This window comes from Scomber scombrus, chromosome 6, assembly GCF_963691925.1.
Source record: "Scomber scombrus chromosome 6, fScoSco1.1, whole genome shotgun sequence".
Taxonomy (NCBI): Eukaryota; Metazoa; Chordata; class Actinopteri; order Scombriformes; family Scombridae; genus Scomber; species Scomber scombrus.
The window spans coordinates 29075684-29097130 of NC_084975.1; the positions used below are offsets into that span (position 1 = coordinate 29075684).

The window sequence follows — 21447 nt, forward strand, 5'->3', positions numbered from 1 at the left end:
TTATATTTCTTCTGAGAAATCATAAGGTTACGTGCGGATAAGACTGTCTGGTGATCTGTAGACACAACCGACTTTCAATTCGGTGTCTTTTCTCAAAAAGTTTTGGTTGAAACCGAGACAGAAACTCACCTAACAGACAATCAAGATAGCGGTGGAGAAGAAAAAACATATTATCTAAAAGACTATCACGTTAAAACGTGACGTTTCAGTATCACGTTATAACGTGAAACTTATCACGTTATAACGTGATACTCATATTTGAATGAGGAAACGGTGTGCAGAGAACGGATAAGAAAGTGGCTCATTTACATTATTTAAGTTGTACTTCATGTTTGGATTGAGACATGACGAGATCCTGCTGTTACTGAGCACAGTGGATGATACTGTGATAAATATACACAGGGTCTGACTCATTCATCCATCTGTATGAATGAGTCAGACCCTTTTACAGTCATTCATTCATTGATCTGAAGTAGGAGGAGCCAGCACAGTCCACAAACACAAACACTCATATTAAGAAGCGCACAGGTTGTTGTCTGACTCCTTAAGGTGCACAAAGACAAATCTCTCTCCATAGCCTTCATGGTAGGATGAAATGGCTGCAGCATGTTTTAACCGCATATAGAGCCATCACTCCCAACAGCTGAAGGAAAATAATCACATCAGATAGAGTGAATGTGTTCCCTTCTCCACACACCAGCAGTGGACCATTTCAAGACCCCATGGTAGAGAAAGTGTAGGAGTACATGATCACAGGGAGTCCACCTCTGCTTGACCTGACTTTAATTAATTGATTTATTTATCATCCGTGTCCCTTGAATCATGCTCCTAACAGGTTTTTATACTGGCATTTTAGTGGTCCTTTTTAGTGGTCTTTTTTAATCTTGTTTTACTTTTCTAATTCTGATCAGTTAGCCTTGCGAGCACCTGCCCATGTCTGTCTTCGTGGTGTTTTAACTGTCTGCTGTCACTGAAGTTTGTATGTATGTATCTGTTTGTATGTTGAGATGCCCTCTCCTGAAACTGAAACCAAATCTACATTCGGTTATTCGTATTAATAAAGTTACCTTGACCTTGACCCTACAGTGTGTCCACATAGTCATTTAGTGCAAACATGCATTTAAAAGTTGATGTGAAACTTATATGAGGCAGTCTGAGTTAGTCATATCAAGTGGATGTCTGCAACATTTACCGTCTTTATAGCATCAAAGTCTTTGTATTTCCTCAGCCAGTGTTTCCCTGTTTAGTTGTGGTGGAAATCGTCTATACTAACTACAAAAGAGGGACACTGGCGCTAAAAAGACTAACATTAAAAGATATCTACTTAATTTGATTCATTTGGGCAGCTGAAGTTTCATATTAGCTTCAGATCAACTTTTAAATACATTTTTGCACAGACGGAAGCTTGTGAATTTCGACTTCTGTCTCATCATCATGAAGGCATCTTCTAACGATCAGTATGAACATAAACAGGTATCTAAATCCTACTAAATCAAAAAAGAACAGCCATAAAACAGGAGCAATAAAGGAACAATTGCAGTTAATGTTCCTGCGAGGTCATTTGATGAGCAGATAAAAGATGTCAGTTACAGATACAACCAAAAGCTGGATCAGCAGTTACAATGTCAAATAAGCAGCAACTGCTTAAGTGTATTGAACTGTACCAGAAAGAGAAAAAAACACCTGTTAAACACTTGTTAAACACCTTCAGGTGAAATAAAACAGTTTGTCTTGATCTTTTTCTTTTTTAAAGAAAATAGTGAGATGGAAGCTACGGCACAGTTACTGTCTGCTGAGATAATGAATCCATTAACACAGCTGAAGAAATACGTTTTGAATAATAGCCCACAATACAAACCCTCAAACATTACTTTGTCAAAAAAGTGTCCTAAATTTACTTATATGTATCAAATGCACATTTTCCACCCAACTCACACACACACAGACACACATGCATCAGATCATGGTCACCTTTGGGGACATTACAGAGATCAATGTTCAGTTCTCGGAGCCTTGCCCTAACCTTAAACACTGACCCAAAAATCAGCTTTTTTCTTAAAGCCATGTCCCCAATTGGCCAAGCTGTCCCCAGTTAGCTGGTCGTAAGTCGACCTAATCGTCCTATGACCACACTGTCTTCAATTAGTGTTGGTTTTGGTGTGTGTGTGTTGAAGAGGGTCATTATAAGGGCAAGTGGAGCTACAAAAGGGATTTGAAAGCCCAGTGAGCATGATGACAGGGTAGGAATTTCTAATACAACTTTACAAATCCACTTATTTATCCCTCTTGACTGACTGTGTTCATGACATAGATATTTAAACCAATTTTGTACAGGGGTTACTAATCTTTTTTTATCCCCTTAAGAAGTGATATTCTGACCCTTAATCACCACTGATGAGTATATTTTCACAGAGGCCTCCTAACTGAGATTTGCAGTATTGTCTGTACTATATGTAAAGCTTCTCATCATTCTGCCCTAATGCTGGAAATGTGTGATTGAAATAGTAGTGAAATTTAAAGTCCCCCTTCACTCAAAATCTCATTTATAATGTTTGGCCATTACTTTACAGAATAATGTACAGCAAGTGCAGACTTTGACACTACAGGGCTTTTTTGGAATCAAAACTAATGGAGTATATGTCATTTTAACCAAATGATTTTTTTGAACCCCATATCGGGTCTTAAAACACAAAAAAATATAATAACAATGTATAATATATTTTGAATAATATTTTTGTGTCTGATATGTTTTTGTGACAAAAACTTCAATTGCCTAGTTAGACATTCTTTAAATTCCTTCTCTCAACCCCCCCACCCACCCACACCCCCATGGAAAAATCCAGAATCTATGGATATGTAAATATATTCAATGGCCTCTTTATTAGGTACACCTGTGCAATCTAATGCAATCCAATACAACAGCTCTGCTTTAAATTCTATATTTATGAAGTTTATACATTTTCAGTTTTTGTTAACATTTTCAGTAAGGTAATCATTTGACTTTATGTTTATTATTGAGGTCATAGTGGGAGATGGTGATGTAGTAGGGTGCATTATATTGAATGGTGTTCCTAATATTTTGTCCACTCCATTAACATACATGAGAGGGACAAAATATTAGGAACACCATTCAATATAATGCACCTCAGTATGCCACCACCACTTAGTATGACCTTAATAAGAAACATTAAGTAGAATTATCACCTTCTTTACAATATCAACAAAAACTGAAAATGTATAAACTTGAAAAAATTTGAATATTTATAGCAGAGCTTTTGTATCGGATTGAATTAGATTGCACAGGTTTACCTAATGAAGTGATCAGTGACTGTATTGTTCACTTTAAAAGTTTAAATGCTCGATTAAAGATGTTTCTTATACTGCAATGAAAAGTCAATTTCCTCTCTCTCTCTCTCTCGCTGTGTGTGTGTGTGTGTGTGTGTGTGTGTGTGTGTGTGTGTGTGTGTGTGTGTGTGTGTGTGTGTGTGTGTGTGTGTGTGTGTGTGTGTGTGTGTGTGTGTGTGTGTGTGTGTGTGTAAGCTGCATACTGTGCCAGGATTTGCTAGTTATGATGCTCACTTTCACCTTAAACTCAGAATTAACATATGCACAGAGAAACTTTCCCACCACATAATGTTGGGCCACTGAAACTTCTAAAAAGGGCCCCTAAGAAACCACTGATAAAATATATAGGGACTACAAATGGTTACATATAGTCATCACCACCAAATCTACACAAAGAAAATTAAATGTTCAGAGCAGAAATACTTGTTTTGTTTTATGTTCCTGTTTAGTCAACTATTACTAAGTGAGCCTGCCAAGCCTGCACCACCACAAAATAATAAAATAGCAGTAGTAAAGTTCTAGGAATAAAGTACTTTCAGTTCTGCTTCCTGTAAATTGTTTTTTCACACATTTGCCATTTAGAAAGTCAATACCAGAACAACATTCTAAGAAAACTGACCTATTATTTATTTATTTTATATTTAAAATACTAGAAACTGTTTGTAAAATAGACACAAGGTGTTGGTTTTTGTATTGTAAAATCCCCCCAGGGTACTAAACGCTCTATAGACTAGTCTAAGAAAAATACTGAGTACATGACCTCAATGCCCTCGAACCTTAGATAGGCCAGACTCATTCACCTCACAATCATTTGAATGATAAAAAAAAAGTTATAGTTTCATTACACAGTGTGCTCATTAGTAGACCTATAGTTGACTGGATCATGTGTTATTAGAGCCATCATATGATTTTCTTATAGTCTTATAGTCAGTTTATAGCTTTCGGTAGTAGTGTTTGTTCAGTCAGCACTTTTAATTGTTGTGCAGCCGATGTGTGTGAGACAGAGAGAGAGAGAGAGAGAGAGAGAGAGAGAGAGAGAGAGAGAGAGAGAGAGAGAGAGAGAGAGAGAGAGAGAGAGAGAGAGAGAGAGAGAGACTTGCTATGCTTTAGCCACCTATTCCCTGAATATGTGGTGTTCAGTCAAACTCTGATATGTCACCCCCAACTGTTCATCAAAAACTATGGTTGTTGCTTATCTTACTATTCTTCCCATCTTTCTGTTTCTCTTTCCCTCTGTTGCCCTCTCATTGTTTCTCCCTCTGTTCCCAGCCCTGTCTCTATCAGTGAACGGATCAGTGAGCTGCCCAGCCTGGTAGAAAATCGGATTTAGTCTTCTTCAAAGGGACCGGGCGATCCACGCAGGCCCCGCCCCCTTTCGGACTATACACCGTGACGTCACCGCGTAGCATGACCTCCGCCGCACCGTCCGCCGCAGCAGATCTCTCCATCAAGCCGCTCAACTATACCGTAAATTCATCACTGTGGGGGGGAGGAAGACGTCCGTCACAACCGACACAAACAGCGTCTTTTTCGGCAGATCGATCCCCGCTTATCATCAGACATGGAAGCGGAGTCCACCTCCTCCAGTCCGTGCAGGTAAGAGCGATGAGGCTGGATGCTGCTGCAACCGAAGGGACATGAGCCCTCTCACGGTTGTAAATGCTATCCTGTAGCCTAATTATATTAACGGGGATATCAAGCCTGTATAATCAGTGAGCCTGAAGTCTGAAGTCAAAGCGGATGTGGGGGTCCCTCCTAGGATGATAGGCCACCTCTCACTCTGACAGGTGTTAGTTAGCCTTTCGTGTCTTATACATAAAGGCTGCCCATATGATGAAGTGGACTTCCTGTTATTATTATGGCTTTGCCGGGTGTTGTGTTGAAGTCTGTTCCCCCGTTCATACAGTATGTGTCTCCCCTCACCTGTACCTGCAACCCAGCCTCAACCAGGTGCTTCATCTGACCCTAAATTGACCTTAACCCCAAACCGTTATCTCTGCTACACTTCACCATTCTTACAGCAGAGATAATAATGAGAGGGGAACGGACTTCGACGTAACACCGGCTGGCTCAACAGGCTAGTGCTGTGTCTCTGCCTCACAGATAGCTTCTGAGCTTAGCAGCAGCCCGGGGTGATTACACGCGCTTGTATTTAAGGGGACGAGCACTGTGTGTTATGTCTGCCAACTCTGTGAGACAGGCTGGAGGCAACCCCTCCACCCCTCACCCCTGGGCTCTAGGTCTAGTCTCTGAATACAATGTACCGGCCGGCAGCACCACGGACAGCTCCGCCGTCAGCTGGCAGCTGCTTAAACCTCTTCATTAGCGGTTACATAACACAGTACATGGTGTGTTTCCTTAGGCATGGCAACCTAACTTTAGTTATTTGTCTTTACTACCTAATACCTGTTGGTTAATAGGTAAAAAGAGGATTGTTTAAAATTGATATGAAGCTAATTATCTCAGTTTTAATGATGATAAAAAAAATAAAATAATAATAATAATAATAATAACAACAACAACAACAATAACAATACTACTACTAATAATAATCTCTATTTGTATAGCACCTTTATTAACATGGATAGCTACAAAGTTCTTATACAGATAAAAACAAAAAATATATACTGAAATCTGGCCCAGATTTACCATAAGGGCAATCTGGGCAAGTGCCTAGGGGCCCTTGATCAAAAAAGGGGCCTTCCGTGATGGGTGCTCCACAGAAGTAGACACAATCTCTTGATGTTTTGGATATTATTGTCGCTTTAGTGCAAAGAAAATCAAGTCTCATGATTGACTGTTTCATTTCTCATTTTTTGATGGCTGGGCAATTCACCATTGGTTAGCAGTCACAATGCACTGAGGTTAGTGTGGGATAAATGGATCACTTGGTGGAAAATGGACAGTGCTCGCCCAGTGGAGAATCGTCAGTTGCCCAGCCGTCAAAAATGAGAAATGAAACAGTCAATCATGAGACTTGATTTTCTTCGCATGAAAGTGACAATAATTACCAACATCAAAAGAGTGTGTCAGTTAAGAAGATAATACATTGAGCCATGATATTTCAGTGTGACAGACACATAAGTAAAAGAGATCCTCCTCTATCATGGCGACACAGAAACTGCTAAATTAGTGCCTCAGACTAGTTAACATTATTTTACACACAGGTGGGGGCCTGGGATTTCCCCCAGGGAAACATGTCATCAGGGGGGATTCCCACCCAGTGACGTTTTGAGTGGTCCTAACTGACAGAGGAAAAGATCATAACAGGAAAAAACTCCCCCACAAAATGGAAACGCTTGCATTGGCAATAATGAGGCATACTGCTTTCTGTGTGACTGTGGCGGCGGTCAGAGGTATAAATGCTCAGAAATGGTTTCAGTTTTATTTTTGAACTTTAGGGACTCCAGAAAAAACATTAAAAAAACATATTCAGGAAAAACCATGGGCTGAAAGGCTTGTACTTTTTTATTTAAAGGAGTTACTAACATCATAAAAACTCAAACAGTGTCAGATTGTCTCAGTGGTTCTATGTATTTATTTCAATGCTATATAAGACAGTTATTGGTCTGTGGTGATTGATAAACTATTTTTCTTGAGTAACTGCACTATGTCCATTTAGTATTATTATGCTGTTTTGTTTAAGAATGCTTAATTTTCACTGTTGCTACACTTTAAATTTCAAACAAGTGGGAAATCATAGTCATATCGTATATCGTATTGATATCGAGATATTTGGCTTCAATATCGAGGTACGATAATTTGTCCATATCATGCAGCCCTATATCAATACCTGTCGGTCCTTATCATGTACTGTAGCTAAGCACAGGTTTATGAGGCCTATTCATTTCATTACTTGTAAATTCCATATACATATTTACAGAATACTGTAGTTAAGTGCACAATAGCATTTAATATGCAGGTAAAATGCAACAGGCTAAATAATTAGTACCAGCACCATCAGTTTTGTACAAACAGTGTTAAACATTAACAACAAAGTGTGATGTCAATTGTCATTGAGACAGAAATAGCATGATGGTATTCTCCTTTAAATCTCATTATACTGTAGATTTCAATCCTCATTTCTTAATCTGTAAAAATGGGTGTTAAGATATTGTTGTAGGTTTGGTCACTGTCAAAATGTCCACTGTTTAACCACTTTTTCAAGTTGTTTACTGTCAGACTGCTCAGATTGCTCTAGTTGGCTAATGGTTAATTCAGCAGTCTATATCTATTTACTATATCAATATAAACACCAGAGCAGGATGACAGTCACATGATTTGTCATCGGTTTACTTCTGCAATCTTGTTTTAATTGCTGGGAGATATAGCACGCACCGCTGCTGATACTGTCTCCACTGCTGATACTGTCTCCATGTTTGTTCAGTTTCTTATGTTTCAGTTTCTTGGGTCTTTGGATCATTGACTTTAAACAAACACGTTTCTTACATTCCCCACATGCTTTCTGCCTGCAACTATACAATGAATGTGTTTTATGAGTCAAGCACTATCAAAACCCACCAGAGGGTACATCAGTAAAACTATGTCTCTTTGAGGGAGTGTCTGCTTGTGACTAACGCTGCCATTACCACCTGAAGATTTATGTGAAGGGCAACTTCTGCAAATGACAGGCTGCTAATTACATCCAAACAATTGTGTTGAAATTGGGAGTACTGTAGAATAGATGGATTACTTTAAGGATATTAAGATACATCTTTCAAAGTTTACAGAAAAAACAGACATTATCCTTTTTAAAATATTAATTAATTATTCTTTACAGTCATTATAAACTACTGACATGTTTGGTTGGAGCATTATTCAGACAAGTTCAGCCTGTCCCAAGTACCAACATACCTTCTGTTAATAAAACACTGTATAACCAACTCCTTTCTGAGTTAGAAGAAAAACAAATGTAGGAAGATTGAACACCCAAGGCTAGTCTGATGTAGCAGTCCTCTTTAGATGGCAGCTCTAAAATGGGCTCAAAATCACCAGGCTGTCTCCTGCTGGAGATCTGTCTGGCAAAGACTGCTGCCTGAAGTGTCATTGTGTTATTATAACAAAGCTTGAGGCATAGAGGGAACAAGAGCAAGATTACAGCTTTACAACCAGATTTATAACCAGACTTTGTATAATGTAGTACCTCTAGGCATCCCCAATCAAATCAACATCCCTGAATCATAATTTGGCTGTTACATTTTGGCAAAGTAAAGACCCATAAGTGTGTTTTACAATCTATAATTTATCAAATTAAATTATACAAGGTTTCTTTCCATGTGCTTTTATTCCTGCACTTCAGAATGTTCCCACCTCAAGCTGATCTTTGAACTGGTATTTAACAGAACTGGTTGAAGATTGTTGGATGATGTTATCATGACATTCAGCAATTATTTGGCTTGATGTTCAGAAAGTTGATTAGCCATCATCCGCAGTTAAATATCCCAGAATGAGTGGTTGTACTGTCATTTTATCCACAATCAATGTCAAACTATGTGAGAACAAAATCTGAACCAACAAGAAAAAACAGTTCAGACACTCAGTGTTTCTCTCTTTCTAGTCACCCAGAGGTCAGATAAACCTGTTCTACTGCAAAACTCATTTAGGCGTTATGTTTACGGATGTTCTTAATGTAATACACTGTTTTGTGTATGTGTTGGTTTTTAGTCATACTAAATGCTAATGCTGGCATGGCTCTGGGGAAAGCAAAGTGGGCTTGTTACATTTGGTACATGCATTCATTTTCCCCCTCAAAAAGAACTGTAGGCAATTTTGTGATTCATTTTCATATAACACCACCATCGCATCAAAATTTCAATCTGTCAAATACTTTGGTTAATGACCAAATACCTGCAAAACTACTCATATACCCATAATAAGCCTCAGCTGTACTTTCAGTTTAGGTCTACTTAGCAAATGTTAGCATGCTAACAAAGTAAACTAAGATGATGAATGTGGTAAAAATGATACCTGCTTACGTCACTTTGAGCTAAATGCTAACTGATATGTTTAGCTAACACACTAAATGATATTAATACACATTTCATTCATTTTTTCTATCTTCTGTTACTGAAAGAGACAATGTTGTATTTTTCCTTCACATTAGTTGGGTTGACCAAATTTTAGCATACTAACAAACTATGATGGTGAACGTGGTAAAAATTATACCTGCTTGCGTCACTTTGAGCTAATTGCTAACTGCTATGTTTACCTAACACGCTAAATGCTATGTAATTAATACATATTCCATTCATTTTGTCTGCCTTAGTTCTATTGCTGAAAGAGACAGTGTTGTATGTTCCCTTCACATTAGATTTTGTTTACAGACAGACATAACCCTTAACTCTACAAGTGAAACGGATAATTACGAATTATGATGTTTATTCCTTAGCGATAATGAAGATGAGAATTATGATGGTAATTATCATCAAGTCATGCAGCATCTGATGTATCACTGTCTGTTCTATGGATTACTAATCTTTGGCATCCATTGCTTTCAGATACAGGTATGAAGATTACAAGGAGACAGCAGACTACCTGCTGGCCAACACAAAGCAGCGTCCTAAAGTGGCCATCATTTGTGGTTCAGGCCTGGGTGGACTGGCTGATCTGCTGAAAAACAAAGAAATGTTCCCTTATAAGGACATCCCACGTTTCCCCACTAGCACTGGTAGGCTGTTTCGGTCAATTGCATTTAATCACAAAACACTGCTGAAACTGTAAAAATACTTATTGCAAGTGTTTGGACTCTGTATGAACAGTGCAGGGCCATGCTGGTCAGCTGGTGTTTGGGAAGCTGGGGGGTCGTGAGTGTGTCTGCATGCAGGGGCGATTCCACTTCTACGAGGGCTATAACATACACACGGTAAGCTACACCATGTTAAGTATATGTACTACTGCTTATTGTACTTTTTCACTAGTCAGGTTATCAGATAGTTATTGTTATAGGTGAGCTGTGAACATCAACAATTAACCGGTTTTGTAATGAAAACTATAGTGTGTTCAGCTTTGGCGTTATATTGTTAATAGTCTATTAGACTTGTTTACCTTCCTATTTGTTATGCTGGAATTACGTTTTATCAGATTAAATTTGATTGATCTAAAACAATGGATGGTGCAAAGGTGCAGACATATCCATTTGTCACTATAAATTGCCTTGTGAGTAGATTGTTGTCTCAATTTCTATTACACACCATCTTGCTTTTGCCTTTAGACACCTTGCTGATGTGAATGATGCACTATACAGCGTAACTGAACTAAAGCAGGCTGTTTAAACTCTGACTTTGTCAATTACATCGAGAAAAATATTCAGTCTCTGTATGTGCAACCTAATTGTGGTTCTTGTCACAGAGGGAGTCTCTGGACACATAATCCATTTTGTGCTACAACTCTACTATTTTAAGTTCCAGTAGGAAACTGACTGAGAGATCATTAAAGATACAGTATTTGTAATAAACACCTATATTTAATATGTCACAAAAAGCAGAGCAGGTGGACCCAAATGCAGGGCTGCAGAAAAATGTTTATTTCCTTAGAATGTGTAACAAAAACCAAAAGAGCACCGAGCAGGACCGAACCAAGCAGACTTGACGAAACAAGTCTGACAAAAACTAACAAATCTACACCAATCAAGACAAAGGGCCCAACAAAGACTGACTAGAAAACCAAGACTTTAAAAAGACTAACAGAGCTAACGAGGGAATAGGGAACAGGTGACAAGACAGGGGCTGGGAGTGATTGGCTGGGAAGACACTGGTGACAGGGCATGGCTGAGAAGACTGATACGTGACAGGTGTGAAGGCAGGGGACAAAACAATGAGGGCAAGGCAGAGCTAATGAACTTGATGTATGGCAGGTGTGTGGAGGAGCACATGAACAAGGGAGGAAGAAATACACAAGGAAAACACGGAGCAAACACAATTACGTTAAGGATCAAGCAACCAAAAATGCATCTATCTATAAATGACAGGAATGTCTGTCTGTCTGTCTGTTATTCACATATCTCTCGAGCCATTCATCTGATTGATTTCAAACGTGACAGGTGTCTTGCTATGGGCATGAGTATATGCAGTGCCAAGTTTGGATAAGGAATGTAAAAGATATAGACAAATATATCGGTAAAAGAAGCAGACATTTGCTGTTGCCGCTCTAGCCGCTGGCCACTCCCCTCTCACACAGCACACTGAGCACAGCGCAGGACTAGAGTTAGAGAGGGTATAAGGCAGCGGAGCTTTGGCAGCTACAATGTGAAATACACTTCAGACCCTCAAAAAAATGGATGAAACTGAAAACACTTCGAATAGCCCAGGCAACTTTGTAGTAAAGACACGCAAAAACTGATTTTGCACGGGCACTGCACTAGTTACAAGAAAAACAAAACGCAGAGTCCCAAAACCAGTGACATGAAATTGGCTTTAAGATGGATGATTTTTGCTTTGAAAACTGAATACCTTTAATCTCAAAGGCTCACATTGAACTTTGTTATATAGTCTGATAGACTAAGGACACGATTTTAATGACTGAATGATTTGAAATGTCATCATATTATGTTATGTAAACTCAGTGTCTTCTGTTGGCTTTTGACCAGAGCTTGATATGCCATTATATAGCACACAGCTCTGGCTAACAATTCAGTGTTTGTGTGGACTGATTAGCTGGATGACTTGATGACAGTAAAAAATTGTGTCATCCTGGGACTGACCTTTGGCCTGTTGTATTCTGACTTTATTTTATTACCAGTTGTGATGTGCCATCTTCACATCAAATTACCCATATAAAACCCATGAAATCATAAAATCCACTTTCATAATTGCAGTAAGAGAAAGTCAGGGCATTATGATCTGTCCTGTTAGGACTTTAGACAGTAAACATACTATATTAAATGCCTCAAGTTGAATCATCTACATACATTAAACTGAGCTGAACGGAGAAAAAAAAGACAAAAGATTTGACTGAGCTAACTGAGGTCAATTTTCACTAGACCATGTGTATCACAAATATGCGATTACGCTTTTCTGGGAAGTTGTGTTAGACTTTGTCCAGTGTTATGATCCTTAGGCCTTCTTGGCAAGCTAAGATGACATGAGAATCAATTTTTATTAGCCACACTCTCAGTATATAGCCTCTATGGATGGCAATGTCAGTCGGTTGGTTGGTTGGTCTACGTCCACTACGGTCCAGATTGAAAATATATCAAAACCTATTGGATTGCCATGACAATAATGTTGGTGATCCCTTCCCTTCATCTATTGCCATCATTAGGCCAAAAATGATGTGTTTGTCTAACACTTTGCTTTATGACTGCAAAACTAATGACAAACAAATCAGCTTCAACTGTACCTTGTGGTCAGTGCTAATTAGAAAATATTAGGAACTTTCTAAACTGAGAGAGTTAAAATGGTAAACATTACACCTGCTAAATATGTAGATGTTAGCATTGTGATTGTGAGCATGTTAGCATTTACTCCAAAGCATAGCACACACAGCCGCTAGCCTGGCTTTTGAAGTTCTGTCTGTGTCTGTGTGTCATTTAGTTCCTTCGGCAGGTGACATAAATAATATTTAACCACTGAAAACTAGATTAGCACAGAAATGTATCTTTTTTTCCATCCAAGGGCCTTTTGGCAAATCATTTAATAAAGTCAAGTCACCATTAACAGCTCGTTGCTACAATTTAACTACTGACACTTCTCACAGCTTACTATGCTTACATGTCCCTCCCTAACAAGACCACTTACTACTGGGGACACCAAATAATGTGCAAAACTTACACCAAACAGGCTCCAAAATGACAGCACTGACCTTATCACAAAACCAGGGTTCTTGAAATAATTTTTGTACTAACCAGCAAAACGCTTTCGCAGGCAATTCAAGCTGTAGAGAAACGTGAAATAGAAAAGGCAATTTCCGTATATGACTGCTGTGAAATCTAGCAAGTCATTTCCAGGCCATCAGCTGCCCTATAAAGGTTATTGCAGAAGCATAGATTGTTCAATCACATTTCAACATCAACCTACAGTAATGAAAATCCTAGAGTCAATCGACATCAGCACATGCATAAACTGGCCTCTATAAAATACTGGCTTCTCATATGATGTGTTTCTTTCTGTTGTTCCCAGCAGGCACCAGTCTCGTAAATGTCACCATAATTATCAGGTTTATAGCAAAGCAATAAAAGAACAACAGGCAGTATAATTCTGACACATATCATATTTGTTGCTCCAGGTGACATACCCAGTGCGAGTCTTTTACCTGCTTGGCGTGGAGACTCTGATTGTGACAAATGCGGCCGGGGGTCTCAGTGGCAGCTACAAAGTGGGTGACATCATGCTCATTAAGGATCACATCAACATGCCGGGCTTCGCAGGGCAGAACCCGCTCTGTGGGCACAATGATGACAGGTACACCATGAACACATGCATGCAACCAAAATACAGTCACTAAAAATGAACTATGTTAACTTGGTTATGCATGTTGGATTATATACAATCCCTCTCATTTCTCATTTGAAACATACAAAAAAACAAATGTGAAACTTGCATGCTGACAACATCTGTGTTTTATAAACTCTTGCTGTTGCTCTTGCTCATTCATTCATTTAATTTCTCTTCAGGTTTGGAGTGCGTTTTCCTTGCATGTCAGATGCATACGATCGTGACCTGAGGGCTCTGGCCAAGCAAATAGCAAAGGAGCAGAGCTGCGACAGTTTCTTGCAGGAAGGAGTTTACTGCATGCTGGCTGGACCGACATATGAGACCATTGCAGAGTGCAAAGTCCTGCAGAAGCTGGGGGCAGATGCTGTGGGTTAGTACAGCTCCCCTCATGCTGTATTAAAGAGATAATGGGGTGGTGGGGGGAACTCTCTAAACAGTATGCCTACAACAGAGAGTGTGCTGCTTATTGGCCATGTTCGCATGCATACAGACTTCGGTGTGCCTTTGATTACAACTACCTTTGAATACAACTGCAACTAATGCAGCCCTATTAATTAAAGACCAGGTTCTTCCTGTCTGACAACAACAACAAAAATGATAAAATATGCAGCTGCAATGTGCTTATATTTCTCTGTATACACATTTGTTCACAAAACAGCTCGAAAGTGAAACTATAAACTACATTTAGCCTATACTTCTGACATTTACATATGTTGAACCACAGGAGAAGAGTAACATGTCAATGACTTAGTCACTGTCACTAATTAAAATGGAGATGTTACAACATTAAAATTGTGGAAATATAACTATCAGTCTCAACATGGTGACTGATAGCAACAATGCAGTGGACAATGCAGAGACATTTAAAAACAAAGAAAGAAGAATAACTGAGATAACCCTGATGATGTCATCATTTGGCTTACATAGATTGGTAATTTATAACAGAAAGCCACCATTGTAAATTGGCAGCATACCATTTGAAAGACATGGGCATATGATGTTCTAACAAAAGTTGCTGTCCAGTTGCATCATGGGAAATGTAGGATCCAGCCTTTTGGGTCCTTTATCCATACCATAGACTAAAAGTCAGGATATGTAGGCTTTTGTTGCTTCAATCTTGACCATTCTTTTATAATCTCTCTTGCAAGTCTCCCAACTTGATGGAAGTCTAATTATAAATCACAGGAATGTTTTATATGCATAAATGTATATAACGGAATGTCATCTGCATATGTGCTCAAGCCTCAGGTCATACAGTACCTCAAATATCCTCATGTAGCAAAGTCATGCCAGTGCACCTGAAACAGACCTCTTCCCTCTGTCTAGGTATGAGCACAGTCCCAGAGGTGGTGGTGGCTCGTCACTGTGGCCTGCGTGTCTTGGGTCTGTCGCTTATCACCAACAAGGTCGTGACAGATTATGACAGCAATGAGAAAGCAAACCACGAGGAGGTGCTGAAGACCACCCAGCGCCGAACCCAGGACCTCCAGAAGCTCGTCAGTAACCTCATCACTAAGATCTAGTACCTTCATCCAAAATCTAAGTAGTAACTGGTGAAATGATAATTATGGTATGTTTGTGATTGTCAAAATGGCACTTAGAGGAATGTCCACAGCTTTTAATGAATGTCGATGATTTATGTGGCTAGTTTGCTGTTCAGTGCTCTCACAGCAGGACTTTCACAAACTAAGAAATTCAGCCTCCATCCAGGGATGCTTGTCGAGCTGACAAAAAAAAATGGTGGCAGTTTAGTGTTGTGAGTTTTCTGCCAGCTAACTAAATTTGGTATAAGGGTAACTTTAAGTGAAAGACCAACCATTAGCCAGTTAGTCATACATGTAAAATGTTTAATAGAAGGCACTAGTTTTGTTTTATTTGTTTTGAGTTTGACCACTTTTTGGCATAGCACTGTCCAATACTTTGAGTCAGGTAAAGATAATGGGTAAATCATGTTGAGGAAGGGGGCTACCAGACCCCTTTAAACATTTTAAACAAGTGGCTCGTGTGAATCACAAGATCTGGAAACCCTGCTAAGGAAATGTGATGAAAGTAGAATTTGTTTTTTTTTATTGTGTGTCTGTTTGAGTCCAGATCAAGAATATTACAGTGGTTAAGATAATAACTTATAATCACAGAATCGTATTCCCTTATTCCAAATGGCCGTTCTCTCATGTGCCTCAGATGATGGATCAATAAATGTAATAGGAATACAGCGATGTTCATTTGACAACCCCCACCAGTGTGTATCACTATCCTGCATTTGTGCTGCGGGGTTGTTGGGGGTTTCCCTGCACATCCTGTTAGGACTGGAGTGGCAGCATATAAAAAGACTAGGACTTCTCTGAAGGCTGCTGACCATGTATTTGAGTCTGTGTAAGCAATATTATGAATATAAAACAGTGTTATGAACACATGTTAAGATATAATGAGACAACAGCGTCATGTTTAGAGTTATTTTTTGGGTTTTTTTACCTCATCTTTAGATGATTGTCTATCATAAAGGTTTACATATAATTTCTTACAATCATACAGCTCAGCCTGCTGCTTGTAGATTGATACCCTCCATTCTTTATACCGTAATCTGTCACATGAATACATTCTTTACTGTATATTTTATTTGCCTTCAGAGAGAACAATTTATACAAGGTGTATTCAGAAGATGTTGCATTTATGGGTTGATCTTGACATGTTAGTGTAGGGCTTAAGGAGACAGTCCATTCCTATTCAAGCAGGGTTAATCCATGTCTTAGAAGTGAATCCACATTATAATAGCTGCTAATTAGAGAGAATATGGAATAATTCCTGTGATCAAAAAGGATCACTGGGACCAATTGGCACCTATATTTCGTTATTTTGTGATTTCTTGTTATTATTGATGCACCGTAAATATGTATTTTATTAAATTTGAAATTGAATATATTTACATTCCTCTATATCTAAATCAGAGTTTATTTTTGAAGTAGGCAAATCACTTGTTTTACTATATAATGTGTTTATTGATAAAAGGATATGAGAAAATGATATTGCAAGCACAATCTGATGAATTACAATCATGCATAGTGTAATCTTAAAGAAATACCTAAAGTCAATGGCTAATCTGCTCAGACAGTAGTGATGTATGAGGGGTTTTCTGTGGTAGATGGCATTCGGATCAAAGTTATTTGCACACACAAGACCACAACACTGTAATATCATGAAGGGCTATAATACCTAGGCCTGCAGTTTTCAATCTTCTCTGTGCCGATCTGGAACCTCCTGCCAGGTTCTCTTGACCGTTTTATTTATTAGACCTGGAAAGGCCAGAGAAATCCTAGATCAGCAGTCCACCTCTTTGACTATTTGTATCAGACATAACATCAAGATGCTAATGGAAGTCTTAAAGGGGAATTCCACTCAGATCGAAACCTGCCATCCTCAAAATGTAAAATCTAGGGTTTCCCCATACATATACTTGTATACTATATTATCCTACAGTATATACTTCTTACTAAAGCATATTATCTCCAGAAAAGCCTTGAGGATTCATATATTACTGTCATATTTGCTATTTTCCTGTATGGGTATAACTCTAAATTTAGCATTTTGTTCCATCGTTAGTCTTCTGTTGTCTGATTTGTTAAGTCTTCCTTGTTTCTGTGTTTGTTATACAACAAGAGATAAATAAATTATATGTACTGTATGCTTCATAATATTTACTGTATCCAAGTCTCAGGTTAGAATCTATATCGCTTATACAACAAACTTGTAATGTCTCTATTAACTTGAAACAATCAATTTTCACACCAAATGTTGCTGCTGTCAAATAAAAACTTGCCTTTGACATTTGGACGCTGTTATTTTCTGTCATGGATGATTGCATGATTTAAGTGTGTGTGTGGTTTGTTTCAAGGCAAAACATTAATCAGTGAACAGGGGTATATTTGCAATGGTAGAAAGTAACTAAGTTCATTTACTCACGTACTTAAGGTCAAGGTCAAAGTGCCTTTATTTATACCTGTAGGTAGATTTGTTCTGCAGTAGCAGGAGAGGACGTCTATGTTACACATAGACAGTAAAAAGACAGGACATATACAGAGGACAATTTAAAACAGCACAGACAAAGACACGGGCAAGTACTCTACTACTTAAACACAATGTTGAGGTAATTGTACTTGAGCATTTACATTTTAAACTTTTTTTAAACTTCCACTCCACTACATCTCAGAAGAAAATATTGAACTTTCTACTCCACTGCATTTATTTGACAGCTTTAGTTACTTTTCAGATGAAGATTTGACACGATACTAAAATACAACCTAATGTTAAAGATGAAACCAGAGGTTTACAACCTTTAACATTCCAGATGTCTATGAGTTGTTAACAGCTCCACCAAATAGTGACGTTTCCCTCTAAACTTCTCACATGGTTTCATTTCAATAAATGTTCAAATGATCCAATATTAGAGAAAAAGTAAAGAAAACTATATCAGAACTTTGTTGTTTTCTTTTCTCTCCCTCTAATCATCTCACAACCCCTCAGGTTTATCTGGTAACCCTTTGGAGGGGCCTGACCTCTATGTTGGGAACTACTGGACTAAACTACCTAACTGGCAAGGCAATTCAAAGTGCTTCACATTAAACATAAAAAGGCATCAAGGCAGACTGTAAAAGAAACACAAGGTCAAATAAAAAGACAAATCCAATCAAAAAGTGTTAAATTGGAAATAAAAATAAGCTTTAAATAAAACATGACATAAAACAGAAGAATAAAAATTACAGTGCAGTATAAGATATTATTAAAAGGCTCCAATTTGATTTCATAAAAGGAAGAGACAAAGGGTGGGGTAATGTTCGGGGTGTAAGTCTGATACCAGCAATGACCATCTCTTTCAGAGGAGAGAGAGGAGGGAGAAAGAGTGACTAGAGAGGAGAGTGACATGGATGGGTTAAAGTAGTTGAAATTAGCTCCACCTCCAGCAGCTAAAACAGTAACATGCTGCTCTAACACTGATGCTTCTGTATGAATAGCTTATGGACATAATATATAATAATAATACTTTAACTACATTTTGCTGCTCATACTTATGCACTTTTACTACAGGATTTTTAATGCAGGACCTTTATTTGTAATGGAGTATTATTTTTACTTTTACTTAAGTAAAGGATCTGAATACTTCTTCTCCTGGATATTTTGAAAAGCAGGGAGACACCTCCCTCACACACACACACACACACACACACCTCAGCAACACCTCCACACTTTCTCTATCTCCAGTTCCTCTCCTTCAATCCCTCACAACAAACACACGCATTCACACACACACACACCTCAGACAGATGAAGAAGCTGTGAGATTGAGATGAAGTGGAAATGGCTGTTCCGTGCCAGCCTCCTTTCTGTTACATAATTCATTTGCATACAGCTTGTAGAGGTGCAGCCCGCTGTGGAGTTGAAATATTAATACAAATGAAGCAGGCAGCCCCACAACACAAACACAGCTCTTATACTGGGCTGGACTGTATTTACACACATTCACACAGATGACTTCAACTCTACGTCACTGTTAAAAGTGAGACATCTACAAAGATATTCATGTGACATGCAAATAGCTGCCCCTCTGCTTTGAATGAAGGGAAGTGGAAGACAGGACGCACAGACAAAGACAGACGATAGGAATTACTCAAGAGAGTAAGAGAGGAGAACCAAGTGTGTCTGACTCGGCAGTCCCCGCAGGCTGGTGACAGGCCTCATCTGTAAAGTAATGTTGATATCGATTGGCACCGTGCCAACTGAGACCAGGGCCCACTATTGATTATTATTGGGTGAAAAGAGAAGCAAAGGAAATAGAGTGAGACAGCTCTGCTGAGTTTACACTCTTAAACACTGTCACACACCGTCACACACTCAGTCTTTCTGTCTAACACACACACACACACACACACACACACACACACACACACACACACACACACACACACACACACACACACACACACACACACACACACACACACACAGACACACACACACACACACACACACACACACACACACACACACACACATATACACACATATATTGTCATGTACCTGAGCTGCCTCTGAGACAGCAGTGCTTCTTTCACTGATGTGACTTTTACAAGACTAAGAAATAGTGTCAGTGACGGAATGTCTCTGTTGACTTTCACACGCTGCCTCCAGAAGGAGTCGGCTGCCAGCAGCGTGTCAGCACTGTACCAGCACGCAAGGTGGATCTGGAAAAATACTGCTCCATCTCAGCGAAGATGTGACAGGTCAAGTTCAACAATCCATCTAGATGGCAGCATGATGCCGCTCATTTTATCAGGACTATCTTTTTATAATTGCTCACATTTAGAGTCTCCATCAGCTTTCAAGTAATGTCTTGATTTATAATACTGCATTTTGTTAAATACACTTACTCACTTTCTTTTTGAGAGTGAGTAGAATACATTAGTTGGAGTGGTTAGTTGTTTAGCAGTAAGTAGCATATAGACTGGCTCTGCTCAAAATTAAAAAACATCAGCATCACTATTGTGTACTATTGTACTATTGAGCCAGGCATGGTACCACCATCTCCACTAAAACGGTGCTCCGTATGGTGGCCTGTGCTGTCGCTGGAGAAACTGCACACAAGTGAGACACCAACAGAAATAATAACACCACATAACTCCCCCTAAAACCAATGTTTTGTCCTCGTTACAATTTCTGTCTGAGTACTGATTAAACAAACAAGATAAAACTTGAGATTTATAGTTGGTGATTTTCTTTGGAGCTTTAGAGCGAGCTACGCTAGCAGTTCCATACTTAACGCAGACATGAGAAAAAAAATCTAATAAGCCCCTAATTTATTTATTAAAGTTACTATAATACAAATTAGAATACAACAAATGAATGAAATAACAATACTGCAGCTCTTCTCAGTGTTGCTAAGCTCTTTAGCACCCTGAAGCTCATGGTTTTGATACTGTGGCTTGCAACTTTGCAGCAGGCAGCAGTTTTTATTTGGTGGTCCAAATCAAAGCTAAAAAGAGAGTGCATATATTTAGCCTGTATCAGGGGGCCAAAAACACCTGACTTGAATACTAATGATGATTTGTATGTGCTGGATGTGAACTGTTTGCCAAAAAGTGGCAAAAAAGAATAAAAAAATTTAGAGCAGGTTAAAGGTGTAATTCTTTAAATTTAACTTTTAGGTTTTTACACTGAGATACTGCCACAGTTGATTGCATAGCACCCATTTGACATATTTTCAACTCTTGACTGGCATATAGCAGGAAATACACAGGTTTACTTAACAGCATGAATTAATGATGAGTGCATGCCCAAGATGTAGGACCCTGGTTTTGTGCATGCTGCTTTATACTGGCATGACTTACTGGGACACTCAAATGGAACTGATAGTAAATGTTAGGGTATTTATTACACCTCTGCTTTTCCTGGTATGAGATACCAAAATATATGTTAAAGGAAGAGTCTACTGAAATCTATCTATGGGGCTATGTGAGTCAATTAAAAATATTAACATTCCTCACATGTGAAACGCTGTCTTTTCGCAGATTTCATCCAACAGCTGGAAAATGCTTCTAGGGATACTTGCCCTCATTCTCATTACAGTCTTATTACTTTATCCTGAATATTATCACCTTGTGCATTAAATGTGATCCTCATTCTCT

At 38.7% G+C, this 21447-nt stretch overlaps 1 protein-coding gene across 1 annotated transcript; it reads left to right on the top strand.

The window, feature by feature from the left end:
* The first annotated feature begins 1007 nt into the window (after positions 1-1007).
* pnp6 (purine nucleoside phosphorylase 6) lies at positions 1008-15298 on the top strand. Its single transcript, XM_062421582.1, has 6 exons — positions 1008-1051; positions 9849-10012; positions 10104-10207; positions 13567-13742; positions 13955-14145; positions 15102-15298. The coding sequence occupies exons 1-6, from the start codon at positions 1008-1010 to the stop codon at positions 15296-15298; spliced, it is 876 nt and encodes a 291-aa protein (XP_062277566.1).
* Positions 15299-21447: the final 6149 nt, after the last annotated feature.